The sequence below is a fragment of the Phaethon lepturus genome, unplaced genomic scaffold (genome assembly GCF_000687285.1).
Source record: "Phaethon lepturus isolate BGI_N335 unplaced genomic scaffold, ASM68728v1 scaffold5960, whole genome shotgun sequence".
Taxonomy (NCBI): Eukaryota; Metazoa; Chordata; class Aves; order Phaethontiformes; family Phaethontidae; genus Phaethon; species Phaethon lepturus.
This window is the reverse complement of record NW_010511054.1, coordinates 25892-42934: the sequence shown is the minus strand read 5'-3', so window position 1 is coordinate 42934 and position 17043 is coordinate 25892. Positions and strand designations below refer to the sequence as shown.

Sequence of the window (17043 nt, the reverse complement as noted above, 5' to 3'; positions counted from 1 at the left end):
CAAGAGAATGCCTCCCACATTCTGTGTACAGAAAACTATATGAAGCCCCATTATCACTACAAAACTATAGAATAAAGTAGCTAATAGTAGGTAAATTTACGGGAAAGGGCAGTAAATTCCTGGTTATCTACTGGTAATACAGAGCTCTTATGCCTGAAGTGTATATCAGAACTACCTGAAAGACGAAATGTCTGTTTCCTAGGAAATTCCAAATTTCTTAAAGTGTATTTTAGTTTTCAGTAGAATATATATTTTACTAAATTTTCACTGAGTGGGAATATAATTGTGTTAGTCCATATGTCTCTGTATGCAGATATTAAATACTTAAGTATAATTAAAATGTTCAAATAATTTCAAGAAAATTAATTCTGAAAGCTTGAGCTTCCAACCTCCCAGGGCTTCTGTGTTGTCTGCTCACAGTGAACTTTAGTTCACTATCAAAGCAGCAGAGTCTGGAAACTATGGCTGCGTGAGAAACTTTGGAGCTTCATGGTCTAGCACATCTGCTATAAACTTTGATAAGCATGCACAATGTATCCCCACATCCCCTTTTTGTGGCACAAGGTCTTGGGCGATCACCAAGTGTGGAACAGTTAACATCTTGGCAGGACTTCCCATGTAATCTCAGGATTTCTGTCAAGCCTCACCTAATGAGCTGGGAAACGTTTGGTACAAATTTGATGAAACTGATGGAAACCTTGAAATGCTTGGATTTTCATAAATCAGCCTGTTCCTGCTAGAAGTCCTAAACTTAACTAGGCGTCAAAAATTCTTAACTGTGCTGTTGGCTCTGTGTGCACTGACATACACAGCTGTGAACACAATTTGCTTGAGTTGCAGATTTAATGAGATTTTGTTCAAGTTAGCACTGAGCTGTAAGAGTAAGAGAGGAAGTGGAGAACTAAGATTAGAAACAGGGAGAGCTTGCAGAGAAAATGCTATACTAGCACCAGTAAGTGCTGGCTAATGCATTTTTGGGGGTTTTTTGTTGTTGTTTGTGTTTTAAATTGCTCCATTAATAACAAACCCATATCTTAGGATGAAGGAGGGGCTCTGTGGTACATGACAGGAACAGAAAGTTTTCACCAGCACTTGAAAACTCTTATTAGTGCTCTGGTTTTTAGTATAAATCTAGACTATAGGAGAGCAGAGGAAAAAGGAAGTTAAAAAAAAACCAAACCACCAAAAAAAAAAAATCCAACAAACCCCAGTGAGAGGTATAGAAGATGGGTTGTTTTTCTGATATTTTATATACGATAGTAATAATAACAATAAATTATTTCAATTATTATTCTTTTGTTTTAAAAACAATTCTAAAGAGAAGAAAAATCCACGTTTACCTGTATGGGCAGCACCACAAGGGCAACACAGATCATAATGACAACAAGCAGCTTTGAAGGCCATATCTTGGGTGTAACATCCCCAAAGCCCACAGTGGAAAATGTCACTATGCAGAAATAAAGGGAGTCAAAGAGAGTCAACCTGTTTCCTGCTCGTTCCAGATGCTGAATTCCACAAATACTATGTAGAAAAGAATGAATAAAGACACGAAAAATAAAAACTGTACTTAGGGTCAGTTCAAGTTTGATGATTATATGTGCAGAGAACTATTTATCTTCAGAATTCATAAATTGCTTAGCAAAGAATTTTTTTCAGAAAAGAGTAAAAATTAGTATCAAACCAGAATTGTGTTGTTATTATAATTTTCAATAAAAGAAACTTATTTTCTGATTATTTCAACATGATAGTCACAAACTTTATTGCTAGGTTTTGCCTTGTGGCTGTTGTGAGAGAGGGGTGGTATATAGAACGTCATGGATTGATGCAATTTCTTTCTAAACCAGAATAAAACAGATGGTATATAGTTGCCACCATTTAAAATTTTTTATAAACATCTCAACTTTTTCAGGGAGAGTTTGCTGGTATAGCCAAGATGTACATACTGCTTTCTTTAATCTATCGCTCTTTATGTTGGTCTTTATCCCTTTCTCTGGCAAGAGTTACTAGCATGAACTAGTTACGAGAGTACACATTGCATATTAGAAGGACAATGTTGGTACAAATGGGTACTGGCTGTCTCGAATAAACTGAATGTGAGAATCGCAGGCTATTGAATTGTCAGAAAAATGTGTCCAGGTTCGACCTTCAGGTAGAAAGTAAAAGATGCCAACTGGTATGAAGATTCTGCTTGCTAAAAATACAGAATAGAAATAGAAGGCTTGGTTGTCTTTGATAGCAGAATGACTGAAGTTTATTCCTTCCAGTCACACATTCCTGTGAACAAGTAAATGGTAGCCCAAGTTAATTGGTAATTATTTCTCTTGTAATCATCATGATGTGCTTCTGGTTTTGAGAAGCAGTAGTAGAATCTGTCCACAGGTCTTACTGCCATTTCATATGGTGCAGATTTTAAAAATATTTCACTTTGAAAAAATATACCATGATAAAGAGGTTCCCAAGTTTAAAATATGGTCTTCCTTAATACAGTAGAATTACTTAGATCAATTCAGGTTTTTAAATTATATTCACCTATATGAAGAAAATCAATGTGTGAACCACGCTGAATAGTGTTTTTTCCCCATTGAGTCAGTGGAATGATTTCTCCTCAGAGAATTGGAGAGATAATTGATAAATAATATCATATTCCTTAGTAATTATTCTAGAACATACCAAAGATGATTTCATCATATATGGTATCCAGATGGTAATAGTCACTCATTAATATCTGCTATGGTAAGATCTTTGCATCACCAGGGAGACCCTGTGTTTATAACAGCTTTAGCAGTTGTTCTTCTGTTCTCTGTTCTATTCTCCAAAAATAAATTAGCTGTAGGCAGTGGCATTTCCAGAACATATGGATCAAATTCCCAGTTTCCTTTTCACAGTTCTAGCATTTGTAGTTTTCACACATCTCAAAATGTTCTAAAAAGGGTGCGTTTTTTTCCCCTGTTGTCTGCATAAGTTTCATACTTCAGTCAGAAATCATACTTTAATATTTCTAGCTTTTTTGTCCCACATTTTTCACTGGAGTTGTAATCTAGACCTTCCATAATTTCACTATTGTTCCCTGGGTTGGTTTTTTTTTTCTGTTTTTCCTTTTTTTCTTGGACAAAAATGATCATTACATTTTTGTCCTTTCAAATATTAACAGAAGGATTTCAAGGAATTGTTCTAATGAAGCTTTCTTCTGGTCTCAGACAGGGAAGTTTTTCAGTGGAATCCTTTTCTAGTGTTAATTTGAAGTAATGGAGTATACTGCAGAGGCATCCAAATATGGAAAAAGAAGCTGTTTTAATATCATTAGTTACATAAGTTATATGTAATTTTAAAAGCACAATGGTGATGGATTTTTAATTCTTCGTTGTTATTATTCCTGATCACCTTGGTGCATTTTCTCCTTTTTTGTGGGTACATCTCTAAAACACATAACCTTGACTTCAGGAATTAAAGTCACGAGGGCTGGGAAAGCAGCAATTACATTGAGCCAGTGATATGGGTTCCACCTAACTGACTATTACACCACTCCACTAAGTGTGTTAAATATCTGTAGAAGGGTTTGTATCGAAGCATAATCCTATCATTGAAGCATAATGATCCTATCATTGCTAGAAATGTAGTTTTTCTGATGCTGGTGCCTGTGAAATTGCTTGGCGTTTGTTTATGCAAAAGGACCAAATTTACCCTTTGTATCTGACAGGATGGATTAAAATGTAAAAAAAAAAATTGTCCCCTAGGATTTTTTTACAAGGAATGAGAATTATTTCTTCACTTTTTGTTCTTTTTGCGAAACCTTAAAAAAAAAATTAATAACTTGCTGGTAGGAAAACTCAAGTCTTGATGAAGGAGATATTGTCTTTGTTGTTATTATTTTTCATGAGCTTTCTGTAGGCAGCCCACCCAGTCTGAAATAAGTTAATATATCATGAAAGATTTCAGCCTTTTGTAAGTGAACAGTAAAATTCTCATTCAATTTAGTGAGATGAAGATTTCATATTAGCAGCTGTACTCCCTAATACTCCTATATATTTCTATTCCTTGAAGCCATCAAAATAATTTTGTGCCTGATCCAAAATGTGGATTCAAGCTGTTTCTGGTTGAACTCAGCAGGCATGAGCCAGAGCTTCTCACATTTAGTTAACAATATTAAAGTCAGTAAGACATAGGAGCTATTTCTTCTTCGTTGAAGCAGCAATTCAGAAATTCTTCTAATAACTTGTTGAACAAATTAATTTCCTTCCTCAAAATTACCTGCATCTTATTTGCAGTTCAACCAAATTGTACTTGAAGCTCTAACTCTGAAAACAAAGGAATTATAAATCCAAAATTAGGTTACCAAGTCTTAATACTACTGGGTGTTTTGGTGCACTGCCTTTTGCTTTTCCTAAAGCCAGAGATCACAAAACTGGAAAAAACTGACTTTCAAGAGACAACTTTATGGAAGTCTAATTACTAAATGAAATATTACCTCTCTTACCCCTCCCCCAAGAATATTATACTTTAATCTCCCCCCTAGTGCCTCTAAAGAAACATTCCTCAGCATCTATAGCATGTTCCTATGTATTTGGGCTACCTGATTACACTGCACATAGAGAGTGCAGTGGAAAGTTATTGGCTGTCCATGAAGCCAAGTCCACGTGGATTAGTTACTCCATTCCCCACAACTTATTGACATCTTTTAATATAGCCTAATTTTTTATATGAATAGTAGTATCAACTTTTTTTCTTGTAAATTAAGTCTTAAGCGTTATTTTTAAAAGGTGCATTAATTTTAAAAGATGCGTAAATACGACATGTACCAATACAGACAGCATATGTTCTTGTCTGCTTTCTCGTATTTCCTGACATAATGAAATATGTAGTAAGTTGGACTTCATCTTTTGGCTGTTTTGATATTTTATGGTGGTATTTTTATCTCCTTGTTCTTGTTTTGCTTCCTCCTCCTCTTTCATCCTATGAAACAGTAATTTACTTGGTCATCCCTGGACAAACATAATGATTTCAAGCAGGAAAGGAACGCTCAGCAAAGGCAATGCTCACACCAACTTGTTCTTGTGGAGCAATTAAACCACTGAAATAACAAATACACAGAAAATACCTGATTGAAACATAGGGCCCAAGTCAGCACCTTCTATACCAATTTTAGGTTTATTGTAAATTCAGCATGGCTGTCTTTTCATAGTGGATCTAAGTGAGCAGTTACAAGAAAACAAAATTGGTTTAAGGGAGAAGAGATTCAATATTACTAAAGAAAAACCACATAAACCCAAACTCTGGGTCTGCTAAAACAAAATTAGTATCAGAAAATTTATTAAAAACTGATGGACAACAGAAGTGTGATTTTAAGCACTTTACTACCACTGCACTTGAAAAACAAAAAGTAAAGATAGTAACATGTAATCTCTGAAGATTAGTCATGTTTAGTTTAGGTATCATTTGAACTTTTGAGAGTTCAATCTTCGTTTTACAGGAAGTTTTCTTTCTAATTCCAGGAATCTTTGTTTGTGTGAGTATTTTATGTTCCAAAACCAACTACTGTTTGTAAATAACCTATCTCCACATGCAGTACAGAAATAAATACTGTAGAGTAAAATAACCCCTGAGATTGTTAGATCTTTGTCATGCTGCAGTAGCAGGTTATAGAAATGGGCATAACAAGAACCATTTGGATAGCAATTTGCAAGTATTGCAACCTTCTACATTTTTATTTTTACTTTCAGAGAAAATTATTTCTTACAGGTACAGCCTTTTGGCAGTCAAAAATAAGGCACCAGAAGCTGAAGCCAAAAGTTAAGAGATGCTTAGATGTCTTCAGAATTAGGTAGCAACTAACAGCATTTTTTCTTTGGACTTTATCTTTGAGCTTCAATTTGTATAATGACTTTGTTGTGTTTTAAGTAGCTAGCTATAGGGACTAGCTAATGAATATATTGAAATCAATGGGAATTAATTTTATCAGGTTCTGTGAGATTCTGCGGTAACTCGGTGCTTATATACTACAGAAGTTACGCCTGAAATAACTCAGAAATACAGTAATTCTGCATATTAAGTAAGTGTTCCTAGTAGTTTTTCACACCCAAAACTCTTTAAAGTTTCTGTATATTCTACCACAGAATAGTGATCTTAGAACAAATTAAAGTTTGATTATTTGATTGTTCTGTACTGCTAATTGTTGTTTGTACTGTTTTAAAATTTTCTGATGTTCTACTGTCACAGATTTTTTTTTTCTTTATGAGAAAAATTGGAATGAACCATCAGTCAGCAAAATTGTTGATAGACCATCACCTGTAGCAAATATCAATAAGTAAAATTCAAATACAGCGAGATACTGAAAACGATGACCATGTTAACTTTCCAGGAAATACACGGGCAGGCATTTGAGACATATTTTGCCACTATAGTGACTCTAACTGTCTGCTTAAGGGAATGCAGATTTGGAAAAGTTCACCCAAGATGTTTAAAGAAACTTCCTCAATCTTTACACCAAAATAAAATGTGGCTATAGAACAGTTCATACTTCAGTCTCACTCCGAAAGGCATGTACTATCTCTTAGAAGTCTGACAAATGCATAGAAGTTTTGTCTGAAATTGGCAAAAGGTGCTAACTACTTGCCAAAGATGTTAATATTAAGCTGGCACCAGTCTTAAATCCTCAAAATGAAAGCGATGCTAGGACTAATGCTATATCTGGAAAATGCCTTGGTTTGTACAGAAGCAAACAGTTTTTCACCTGAGAAGTTGTCTCTGCAGGGTGTTCTTTTTTCTCTAGGGCTCTGATGCAGACCCAGATGCATTTTGCCCTATATGTTAAAATTAGACGTTATCGGAAAAGCAATTCTCAATGTTTGTAGAATTAGGATAAATAGAATCATTAAACACTCAATTTACACTTCACAAAACTCTGTGCTGAATACTGATGTAACTGGAGTGACATTAAAGTGGCATTTTTTTCATTCACTGTATCAGATACATATGAAAACAATGTATGTTGACTTTTGAATGATAATACATGTCCTCTGAATCTTAATTATCTTTTTCCTATGAGACACTACTGAGTTGTGTAGTCTGGTCTTACAAAAAGTGGAGGTGTTGATAACCACCTTACCCATGACCTAAAAAACTGATGCTCCCTGACAGAACCTCTGATCCTTGTGAATAATGAAGAAGAGGCAAAGAAAAAGAATAAGGGATGAGCAGAAACTACAGCAAGTAAATGAATGAGTGGAGAGACAATCAGAAAATACTCTGACCAATTATAAAATGTCTATCCTGCCCAAACACACTGAAGCTGAGGTTTTAAGTTGCTGAAAACCAAATGCTTCAATTTTTTTCAAGCCTTATGATGCTTTCTCAGGACTTTTATAAAACCTGTTTTTTTCCTAAACATTTATTTTCTGAAAAGCAATTTTCCATAAACAATATTAAAATAGAAACAAAAAAAAAAATTACTAGTTTAAGTAGATGTGTGTGCAATTTCCAAAGTGTTAAAATGACAGAATCTGGTGCAATATGTCATGTATTATATATGAAATTTAAGAATTACAGTGAGAAGTTCCAATTTGCACCTTTCATTCCATATAGAAGGCTTTAAAGCTCTGGGAATAACTGAATTCCAGGACATAAAAATTATTAACTACATACAAGACAGTGAGAGGAATGAGGAAGAAATGTTGATTGAAAAGAAGATGAAGGTTCTTACGCTATCTTTAAAGTAAGTCAGTAGAGAAATATACTTGCTATCCTTAGTTGGTAACAAATGATCCTACGAATACAATAGATCATGCTGAAATGCATTCACTGACTCAACAAAATAAAAAGATACTCTGGACATTGCAGTGTCTTAATATTCAAGGACAAAATTAATGTTATAACAAGTATCTAAGACATTTTTGCAACTCTAATGACACTTCATCACACAGTCAAATGTAAATCTTTCTCTTTTTCCAGAATATTTCCGTTTCAGAGACCAGCATATGTTTTCATACAACACTCTCCTTTTTTTTTCAGAATCACAGTAGTGAAGGGAAAGACTTGGATTACTTCAACAGACTTTGAATCAAGCTCTTTTGTTCTGTGGGACTTTGAATACAAGCTGAGGTAAGGGTGCAGAACTCTCTCTTTCACTACACAGCAATCCCACCATGTCAGAAATTAATTCTGAATTACTCTTCATCTGGAAAGGTCACCTTTTTCTGCATTCCACTTGTATCTTTATCCTAAATTATGGTGTTTGATGATATCATTCTTGCTTACCCATAGTGTCTAATATAAGCATTTTCCTTCCCCAAAGATCAGTACATTATAGGCAGCTAATGGTTGCAAAAGCTCAATTTATAAAAACAAACTTCTACCAGTGAGGCATGTGACTTCCAGAAATTGCAGAACATCTTGTTAAGCAGAATAGGATATTATGAAATGACCAATCGTATATAAATATTTGTTGAAACTGAATGAGAACCTTGCTGCTGCCGCTGCTGCTGTGTTTTGTGAAACGAGAAGTGGAGCTGCAGTAAAACAACTCTGGTCATTGAGACTGCACAAGTAGAGTCCTACTGTGGGCAGCATTCAGCTCAGTGTATTTTCATAAAAAGGTCTGTGCACACTTCAGTCTGTAAGTCCAAAGAACTATCTGTATTTTTGTATGTTTTCAGTCTGCCCCAGAGCTTTGATGGTAAACAAAGTAAACCTTGGCATTCCAACTTCAGTATGTCAATACTGTTGCAGCTAAGAGCCTGTTGGAGTCTGAGGTTTTGGACTGCTCACACAAGGAGTCAGTAACTATTCAGGAAATAGAATCATGCAGTCAGTACTTCAACCACCAGGCACTCTTCACCTGCAGGTCATTATAGAATTAGGTAATATTATATACCTATCCTTTCCCAGGAAGAATAATGAAGTAATCTATTTATAGTACTCAGAAATTATATGTGTTGTGCTGAGAAATTCATATGCAAACTTCTAATTTAATACATCCAATATGTTATGCTTTGGAACACCATGCTTAATGTTTCTTGCAATAGTATTGAAACACTCTTAAGGGTGTAACAGTTGTTATGCAAGCCACGCACACTTCCTTGATCAAACAGAATTAACATTGAAGTGAAAGATTCATTATCTGAATATTCATTAAATGTGAGTAAGAAGCAACTAACCCAGCATGTAGAATCAGAATAGGAATTGGAGGCAAAGGTATTGATCATGACCAGGTATACATATATTTCGCTTCCTAGTAACAGAACACAGTCCATAATTACCTTCTTAGCATAAATAATAAAAAGTAATAAAAATACTTATAAACATGAAGAAAACTTAAAAAATGCAAACTAGCTCTAGGACTGTGTCTGGATATCTGTCTGAACCTAAGTTTGATTTGAGGTAACTCATAGAAAATTATATTCCATTTCCAAAGCCTGGTAATGTACCATTAGCGCTATAGAAGTTGTTTAATTATGTACTTGACAGATTTTATATATTCTAAACTTGGATTTTAATCATCAGATTTGCTAAAAAAACAACCTTGAACCATAGAAGGTTGGCTAAGAGAAGCTAATACAAATAAAGAAATGGAAACTCAATCCTTTAAACCTCTGAGAACAGGTTACAGCTACTATGGAAGCACCACTTTTTATCTTTTTTATTATTTACTCCTTTTTGAAGGAAGTAATTATTATTGGTTAGATTGCTACTGGAGATACGGAAGATCTAGCTTCATATTCATCCTCTATGACTGTGAATTCAAACCCACATCCTGTTTCTTTCCTCTATGATAGTGATGGAGAGAGATGGTAAGAAGAGGCAAAAAGATTCTCAAGTTGGATGGATAGAGGTAAAAGGACTGATGTAGAAAAAATAACCAATTGGATTAGGCAAAGGCTCCTCTAATTCAGTGTGCTGCTTCTACTGAGAGCAGTAATAGATTTTTAATGAAAGAAAACCAAAAACAGTATGGAAAGATCCTCTCCTCAAATACTCTGCCTGCATTAAAAGAACTTGTAATAATAATTCAATATGCATACCTTAGTTGTGGTCCAAAACTCCAATGGAGGGTGAATCAGCTCTGTGTCCACCCTAGCCTAGATACACTTCAGTCTCAATTACGAACATTTCTTTGTTGCAAACAAGCCTGCAGTTCCTGACCTTGCAGTATCCTCTCTAACATTTACATCTATTCTGTACCAAATCTGCCTACAGTAAGAGTGTTTCCAGACCTCACTAAAACATGTAATATCTTTCAATGCCTGGAAAATCCCAGATGCCAGTATTCCTTTATGGCAGCTTATTAGGCTTATGCAGCTTCTTGTGTGCATCTGTTGTGGTAAAACACCTTAGCTGCAGTCTATTTGGATAGTTTGTCTGCAACATATCTAGTTCGTTAAAATTTTGATTCCAATAGAAACTTGGCCATGGAATTAAATAAATGTTTAGGAAAAGCACTGATTCAATACAATCTCACAAACACTTGTCTTAGATCATTTACAGCCTTACACCTGTTACAGCATTATGATATAGTCTGTAAGCTACTGATAAAATTATTTTGTTCATTTTCAACCTAATTCAAGTCATAGTATATTTTAATGACAAATGGATTTAATTTGTTATATATTTGCTTTGATTTGTCTTTGACTCAAAGCCTGAAAACTTCCCCTTTCCTGGTTCCTTCCTTTTAGGACAGGCTTTTTGTAGAATAGGATTTTGGAATTTTCCTCCCAATTTTCCTTCAGTTCTGGTAGTCAAAATTCTCTCCTTATCATATTTTACCTTTTCATTTGATTCTCAAGGATATTCATCATGGATGTTCCTTATACTTCCATCCATTTTTCTGTCTCCTTGACAGCCTCTCATTTGTTTACATTTTGAGTGCAACTCTTTTTTTTGCTGCTCTTGTTGCTGCTATTAAAACAACTGCTTCAGGACAAGTTAAATTACCTTCCTCCAGCTGCAAAATTTTCATGTTTTTTCTATGAAATTTACAGATGAGTAATATTCAGGAAGATTGGTCTTTCTTGCACTGTTTATCCTGCTGTGAAACTCAGACCAATAGTAAATACAGGCTGGAGTGGTCTAAAACTTGCAAGTGATTCACAGCAGATGCCACTTGTCTTATCCGCCTTAACCATAGGCATGAGGGGTTGCAGCCGTTTGGAAAGCTCACAGCTGAAATTTTCCTTTCCACCTCAAATTTCCATAAAACATATATTCTGTTGCAGAATTATACCCAAGCTCTCTCAGAAGTGAATTTTACCTGTAGGCATGGAATAAACTGATTTCTGCTTGCCTTATTTATATCTTTCTCACTATCTTTCAATATGTTATTGCAGCCAATCCTCACTGTCTGCATTAAGCTCATCTTTTTCCCAGAAATTTTCATTCACATTTGTTCTCATCACCAATTATCTAAAAGGACTGCACAGTATAATGATAATGATGACAATCTTCATTAGAAGGCATGGAGAAGTAAGACTGATATCGGAAGGCTGACTTTTCCTGAGCCAGAACATCAGCTCTGAGGCCCCCTTGAAGCATGGTCTACCTCACAAATTCTACCCTTCTCATTCCAGGTCCTGTAAGGCTAGCTTGTAGAGTGATTATTCCATATAGCAATATTTTTGTATGTGATGTATGACCAAAGCAAGAAAAGATAGTCATGGAATACAATTTACTAGCAACAGCTTTTCATATGTTTACTGAGCTTATGGATTCTTTTATTAGGCACCCAAAAGGGAGAAAAGCACCTCTTGAGACAAACAACAGAACATGCATTTGGAAGAATAAAGGGTGAATAAATAGAAGACCCAGACACGTAGTCTAGAAACTGATGAGAAATATCTTTTTCTCATGACAGCTGCTTGCTGTGCTTTATATAATCTTTCTGAGAACAAAGGAGAGAGGTTTGCAGATACGGAGAGGAGACAGATGGAACATGATGGTCTTACTTGAACGTTTTAAGAAGCCCAAATGAAGACCACTGTGAAATGCTACAGTTATATAGGAACACAGAGAGATCTGTTGTGTTCCTTCTATTGCACAATGTTTACGCTTACAACGAACGAGGAGTTCATTCTGCAGATGAATATTTATAGATCAGTGAATGCAAAAGCTTTATGATAACTTAAATGAGGATGTAATCTGCTCCATTTTTTATTTTATTATTGCACTATTATTTACTTTTTAAGATGTGTCTATTTTTATGAACTAAAGATGGTATTTTAAATAATTGCTCAAGACGCTGAACAATGAACATAAGCACATTCTCTAGTGTTTTTAATAATAATTGAAACTATCAGTGAAAATAACAGCACTGCATATTATTTAAATTATAAAGATGTGCCGCTTTAAAATGCAGTAAACTCCTTATGTTTATCAAATTAAGCAAGTAGACAGGTTTGTTCTCCAAGTCACAAGTTAGATGGACATACCTGTTTTCTGTAGCTCTGGATGTTGGCTAAAACACACCTTTATGGGAGAGGAATTTAGATAATGGGAAACTTTGAGTTGTTCTCCCTTCTGGAAAACTTAATTTAGAAAGGGTGTTTAGGGTAAGTGGCTGTACTTAGATCACATGGGACAGTGATATATGCTTCTCGCGTTTCAAGCTGCACTGTGAAATCACTGACTCATTGATGCTCTTTTCTCTGTTATCATTATGAGTGTTTCCCTTTAGTATTTTTGAATGCACAAATATGATATCATTTAAATTTCTTTCATATGCATAAGTGTTGTCAGTGTCAATACCTTTACCAGTAAGGTTACCTGTACAGAAAAGAACAAAGGCTACTAGTTATTGTCAAAGCTGTAGCCTTCTTGCCAACATCAGAAAGAGTTTTGCTTCATTTCTATGATTCCTCTCAGCTCTTACCAGCTCGTTCCAGTCTTGGGGTATTGTCATTGTCACTTCCTTATTTTTGTGGAGAACTCTTGAGATTGTGAAGGATAGTGACAAGGGATGGACTGCTTTAAATGCGAGGATGACTGCAGTGTGAGCAACACTGACCAATAATTACACAGATACCTCAGCAGGTTGCCAAGTGGGGTTTGCTGGATCTCAGCAATAGAAGTAAATCCTGTGCGTATGCATTTCTATTAGTTTGTCCTCAATTTAGCTGCTACATTGCGTGATAATTCTTAAGACAGAGAAAGATCGTTCAAACAGGCAGTGAGCAAAACGGAAGCATACACTGTATTGCTGCTTTAGAAGGCTAGTGTCTATCAAGCTGGTTAAATGGGTGGCTGTATGGGCAGTCTCAAGACAATTGCACTGATGTCCAGGCTCTGTCTATTTACAACATTCTCTGTAGGCTCACGATGAATAGAAAGCTCGTTGAAAAGTGTAGTACAAGATCCAAAGGTGTGTATGGAAACCACAATGTAACTTAAAGCATACCCTTTTAAAAAAAAAAAAACTCATATGGTATGCTTTGGCTCCTTTATTTCACAATAGTTTGTTATTAAAAAAACAAGGGCATAAGTGAAAATCTGTGTCACATAAATAATTGTTTCTTGTTTGTGTTCCTACTGGAAAGGTATTTTTACTTCAAAGTTGCCTCCTTGCTGACCTACTATCTTAGCTAGAGAGAACTTGTTTGGGCAATGACCAGGGAAACAACTGGCCTGTGAACAAGATATAATTAAGCACCAGGCTTAATACTGAGGCTTGCCAAAATACCAGAAAGGGAGCAAATGTTAAATAGAGGTTGTCTAGTGGGATGAAGATTATAGAAGGTAACTGCAAGGATATAAAAGCAATATATTATATCATATATTACAGAAGTAGGCTCCTTTAAGGTTTGAGTTTCTGCTTGGAAACCTAGCAGTTCTTCTAGATATGAGCCAGAGGACTTGGATACCCTGGACTGTATGTGTCTTGTTTGGTTTGATCAGCAAGCTCCATGATTTCATCACCATTCTCCTGCTCCTCACTATTATTAATACTGATGGAGTCTTGATGGTGTTTTCAATGAAGTGTTTTGGTTGAGTGAAAAAGCGTGAACTTTACAATAGCTAAAGAGCTTCCTGAAAGTCATAGAAGTTTTTATGAATTCCACCTGAGTTTTCTTCTTTGGACCACCTGTTTTAACCATGTGTTTGCTTGAAGAAAACTTTCAAGTCTGATAACTTTTTTGTCTAGAATGCAAATGGATCTATGCATATAACTCTTTCTAAAAATCAAAGAAATCCAAAACCTTACAGGACTATTCTGAAGTGCGAAATGTGACTGTTTAACAACCACAAGTATGTTTATGATGGTTTATGATGAAATCCCAACAAGCTACATTCTCAAAATTGTGTACTTAACTATACTCCTAATTTAAAGCAAGAACACAGGTTGTATGACAATGACCAAAAAACAGCAGACATATGAGTGAAGAGGGGAGCCGATTCAAGTAGCCAGCAAAATAATAAGGGATTAATGATCATAATACTGGAAAGATGAAAGCAGGGGATGATGAAGAAAGTAGATCACTGTGACTACCAGGACTGACAGCGCACTATATAGTTAGTCTCTGCTATGCTTTGTCTGGCGTATTTTCCCCTTGATTGCTTAGCCCATGGAGAATATTCAGGGAGATTTTATTCTCACTACAGCCCTTAGAATTAGAATTCTACTCTGAATATTCAAGAAGAAGTATTTCATGTTTGCCTTAAAGTTGGCAGAATCTTTATTTTCCCTATTTTTTTTTTCTTTTTTAGTTTCAGATTATTAACAAAGTGAACAAAAAGATCAAGTGAAGGAACACAGTTGAAACATAATCCGCAATCATTCTTTTTGCCATCTTATCCAGTTCTAGTGAAAGTACATGCATGCACACATGTAGCTGTGCCCACTCATCAGTAATTTTATTTTTAACTTCTTTGCATAAAGTATTTCCATTTACTTTGTTTTCACTGCTCATCACTAGTGATAACAAACTTGCAAAATATAAGATTGTATTTAATTTGTTGATAACACGCTATAAACTGAAAAGCAAATTAAATACAAGTGCTCATTCTCAGCAATTGACTAAGGTTCATCATAAATGTAAGCCAGTAATAATAGATGTCCTGAAAATATGAAATGGTAACTCAAAAGTTTATTGGAATGCCATGAAGAATTTTGTTCTTACATTGTAGAGGTAAGCAAAACAGTAGAAGGCATGTGATTATAGGAGATCATAATGTATTGGATACCTTTAAATAGCCTAATCCCTTATACGATCTCCTATTCCTTTTGTAATATATTAGTAAACATACTGCTTTGCTGTGGAATCAATTACATACAGTATTCTGTGCCCAAAGGAACTGACAATTTGATTTCATGCTTGTTAAGTTTTCAGTTTGCAAAGTCAACCCACGGTTTGTACTTCAGTGTTTACTAAATGAATACCAATTATTTTTAATTCCTTATTGCTGTCACTCAGGCACTTCCACTCTAATATACAGTATATATAATTTTTCATATATATTGCAGAAATGTACAACTTCCACAAACAAAAAATATAACTGTGTTTTTGCAAAGAATGGGAGTGTGTATTCAACTCTAATCTTACATTTGAGTTCCTTTGTAAGTATACAGTTAGATATTTTACTGAGGTTGAGAGATAACAAAACTCAATGTAATTTACTATTTTTAACTTTTTTTAGAAGAAGGTTTTAATTGCCAATGGAAGTACAGAACTCATTAACCAGAGTGCTGTTTGTTTGGATTGTACCCTAAAGGGTCTTTATTTACAGACTTCTGCTTTGTGGAGGAGAGGGAGAATGGAAAGGGATATCTGCTAACAGGGATAGAAATAGAAATTTGTTGGAGCTGAGATACCATTTACAGATTAATCTTTAACACTCTCTGACATCGAGTTGACATTTAATTGTTCTCACTAAGGCAAATGATTGACAGACCTATACGGTCTGGTTAAGACTTTTGTTGAAGTCCACAAACAATTATCAGAGACTGAGTTTAGAAGTAACATTTTGTAATGAATGATACTTTTAATTCTTTACTTCCTTTATTTAAGCTCAGTAAGTTATTTTGGCATGTGACAGCTCTGGCATGGGGGATGGGGCCCTTGTTGCTAATGGAAAGAATATCATACACAGGTGAGTTAGAGGAATCCATGGACATTTAATTTTTACACGTATTTCTTTATCACCCAAATGTGATACTATGTTTGAATGACTGTCTACCCCTCTAGTCTTCACCTGTTTGAAAAACATCTGTCTAAACATTATAGTAATTTCTAATGGAATACCAAGTATACAGAAGAGAAAAATGAGGAAGTTTTCTTTTAAAATTTATTGTAAATGCACTAAAATCTGTCTTCTTTTTAGATCATCTCATATCACATCCCTAGCTCTACCAAAGCCTCTGAGATGTCCTTTCAATATTCCATAAAGTTATACCTAATACAAACAAAGTGTGAGTGAGTAATTCCTGGTGGCTGATGCCAACTTCTGTTACAGAATCACAGAATCCTTAAGGTTGGAAAAGACCTTTAAGATCATCAATTCCAACCATCAACCCAACACCACCATGCCCATTAAAACCATATCCTGTAAGTGCCATGTCCACATGTTTTTTGAATATTTCCAGTGACTCCACCACCTCCCTGGGCAGCCTGTTCCAATGCCTGACCACCCTCTCAGTGAAGAAATTTTTCCGAATATCCAATCTAAACCTCCCCTGGCACAACTTGAGGACACTTCCTCTCGTTCTGTCGCTAGTTACCAGGGAGAAGAGACCAACACCCACCTCAGCCTCCTCTTCTACAAACTAAACAACCTCGGTTCCCTTGGCCGCCCCTCAAAAGACTTGTTCTCCAGACCCTTCACGTTCTTGATTGGCCTTCGTTGCCATTCTGTTAGTATGGCCAAAGTTGTATCAACATCTTTTTTAACTCTTAACTTTCTGATTTGAGAAAAATGAACTTTACTAAACTTCACGCCCTTAAAATACAGTTGGAATATGAAAAAGACACTAAAAGTGCACAAGTCACTAAAGATTTATATGGATCACAAATTAGCATAATGAGTGACTGCTCATCAGAGACCCAGAATAACTGATGGCATCTAATA

The 17043-nt window shown here is 35.3% G+C and overlaps 1 protein-coding gene across 1 annotated transcript in view; it reads right to left on the bottom strand.

Moving 5' to 3' along the window:
* The window catches only part of KCNT2 (potassium channel, subfamily T, member 2), a 110443-nt gene that overhangs the window by 70220 nt on the left and 23180 nt on the right, over positions 1-17043 (bottom strand). Inside the window, 1 exon segment of the mRNA XM_010282549.1 lies at positions 1341-1521. Within this exon segment, the coding sequence (XP_010280851.1) occupies positions 1341-1521 (181 nt within the window).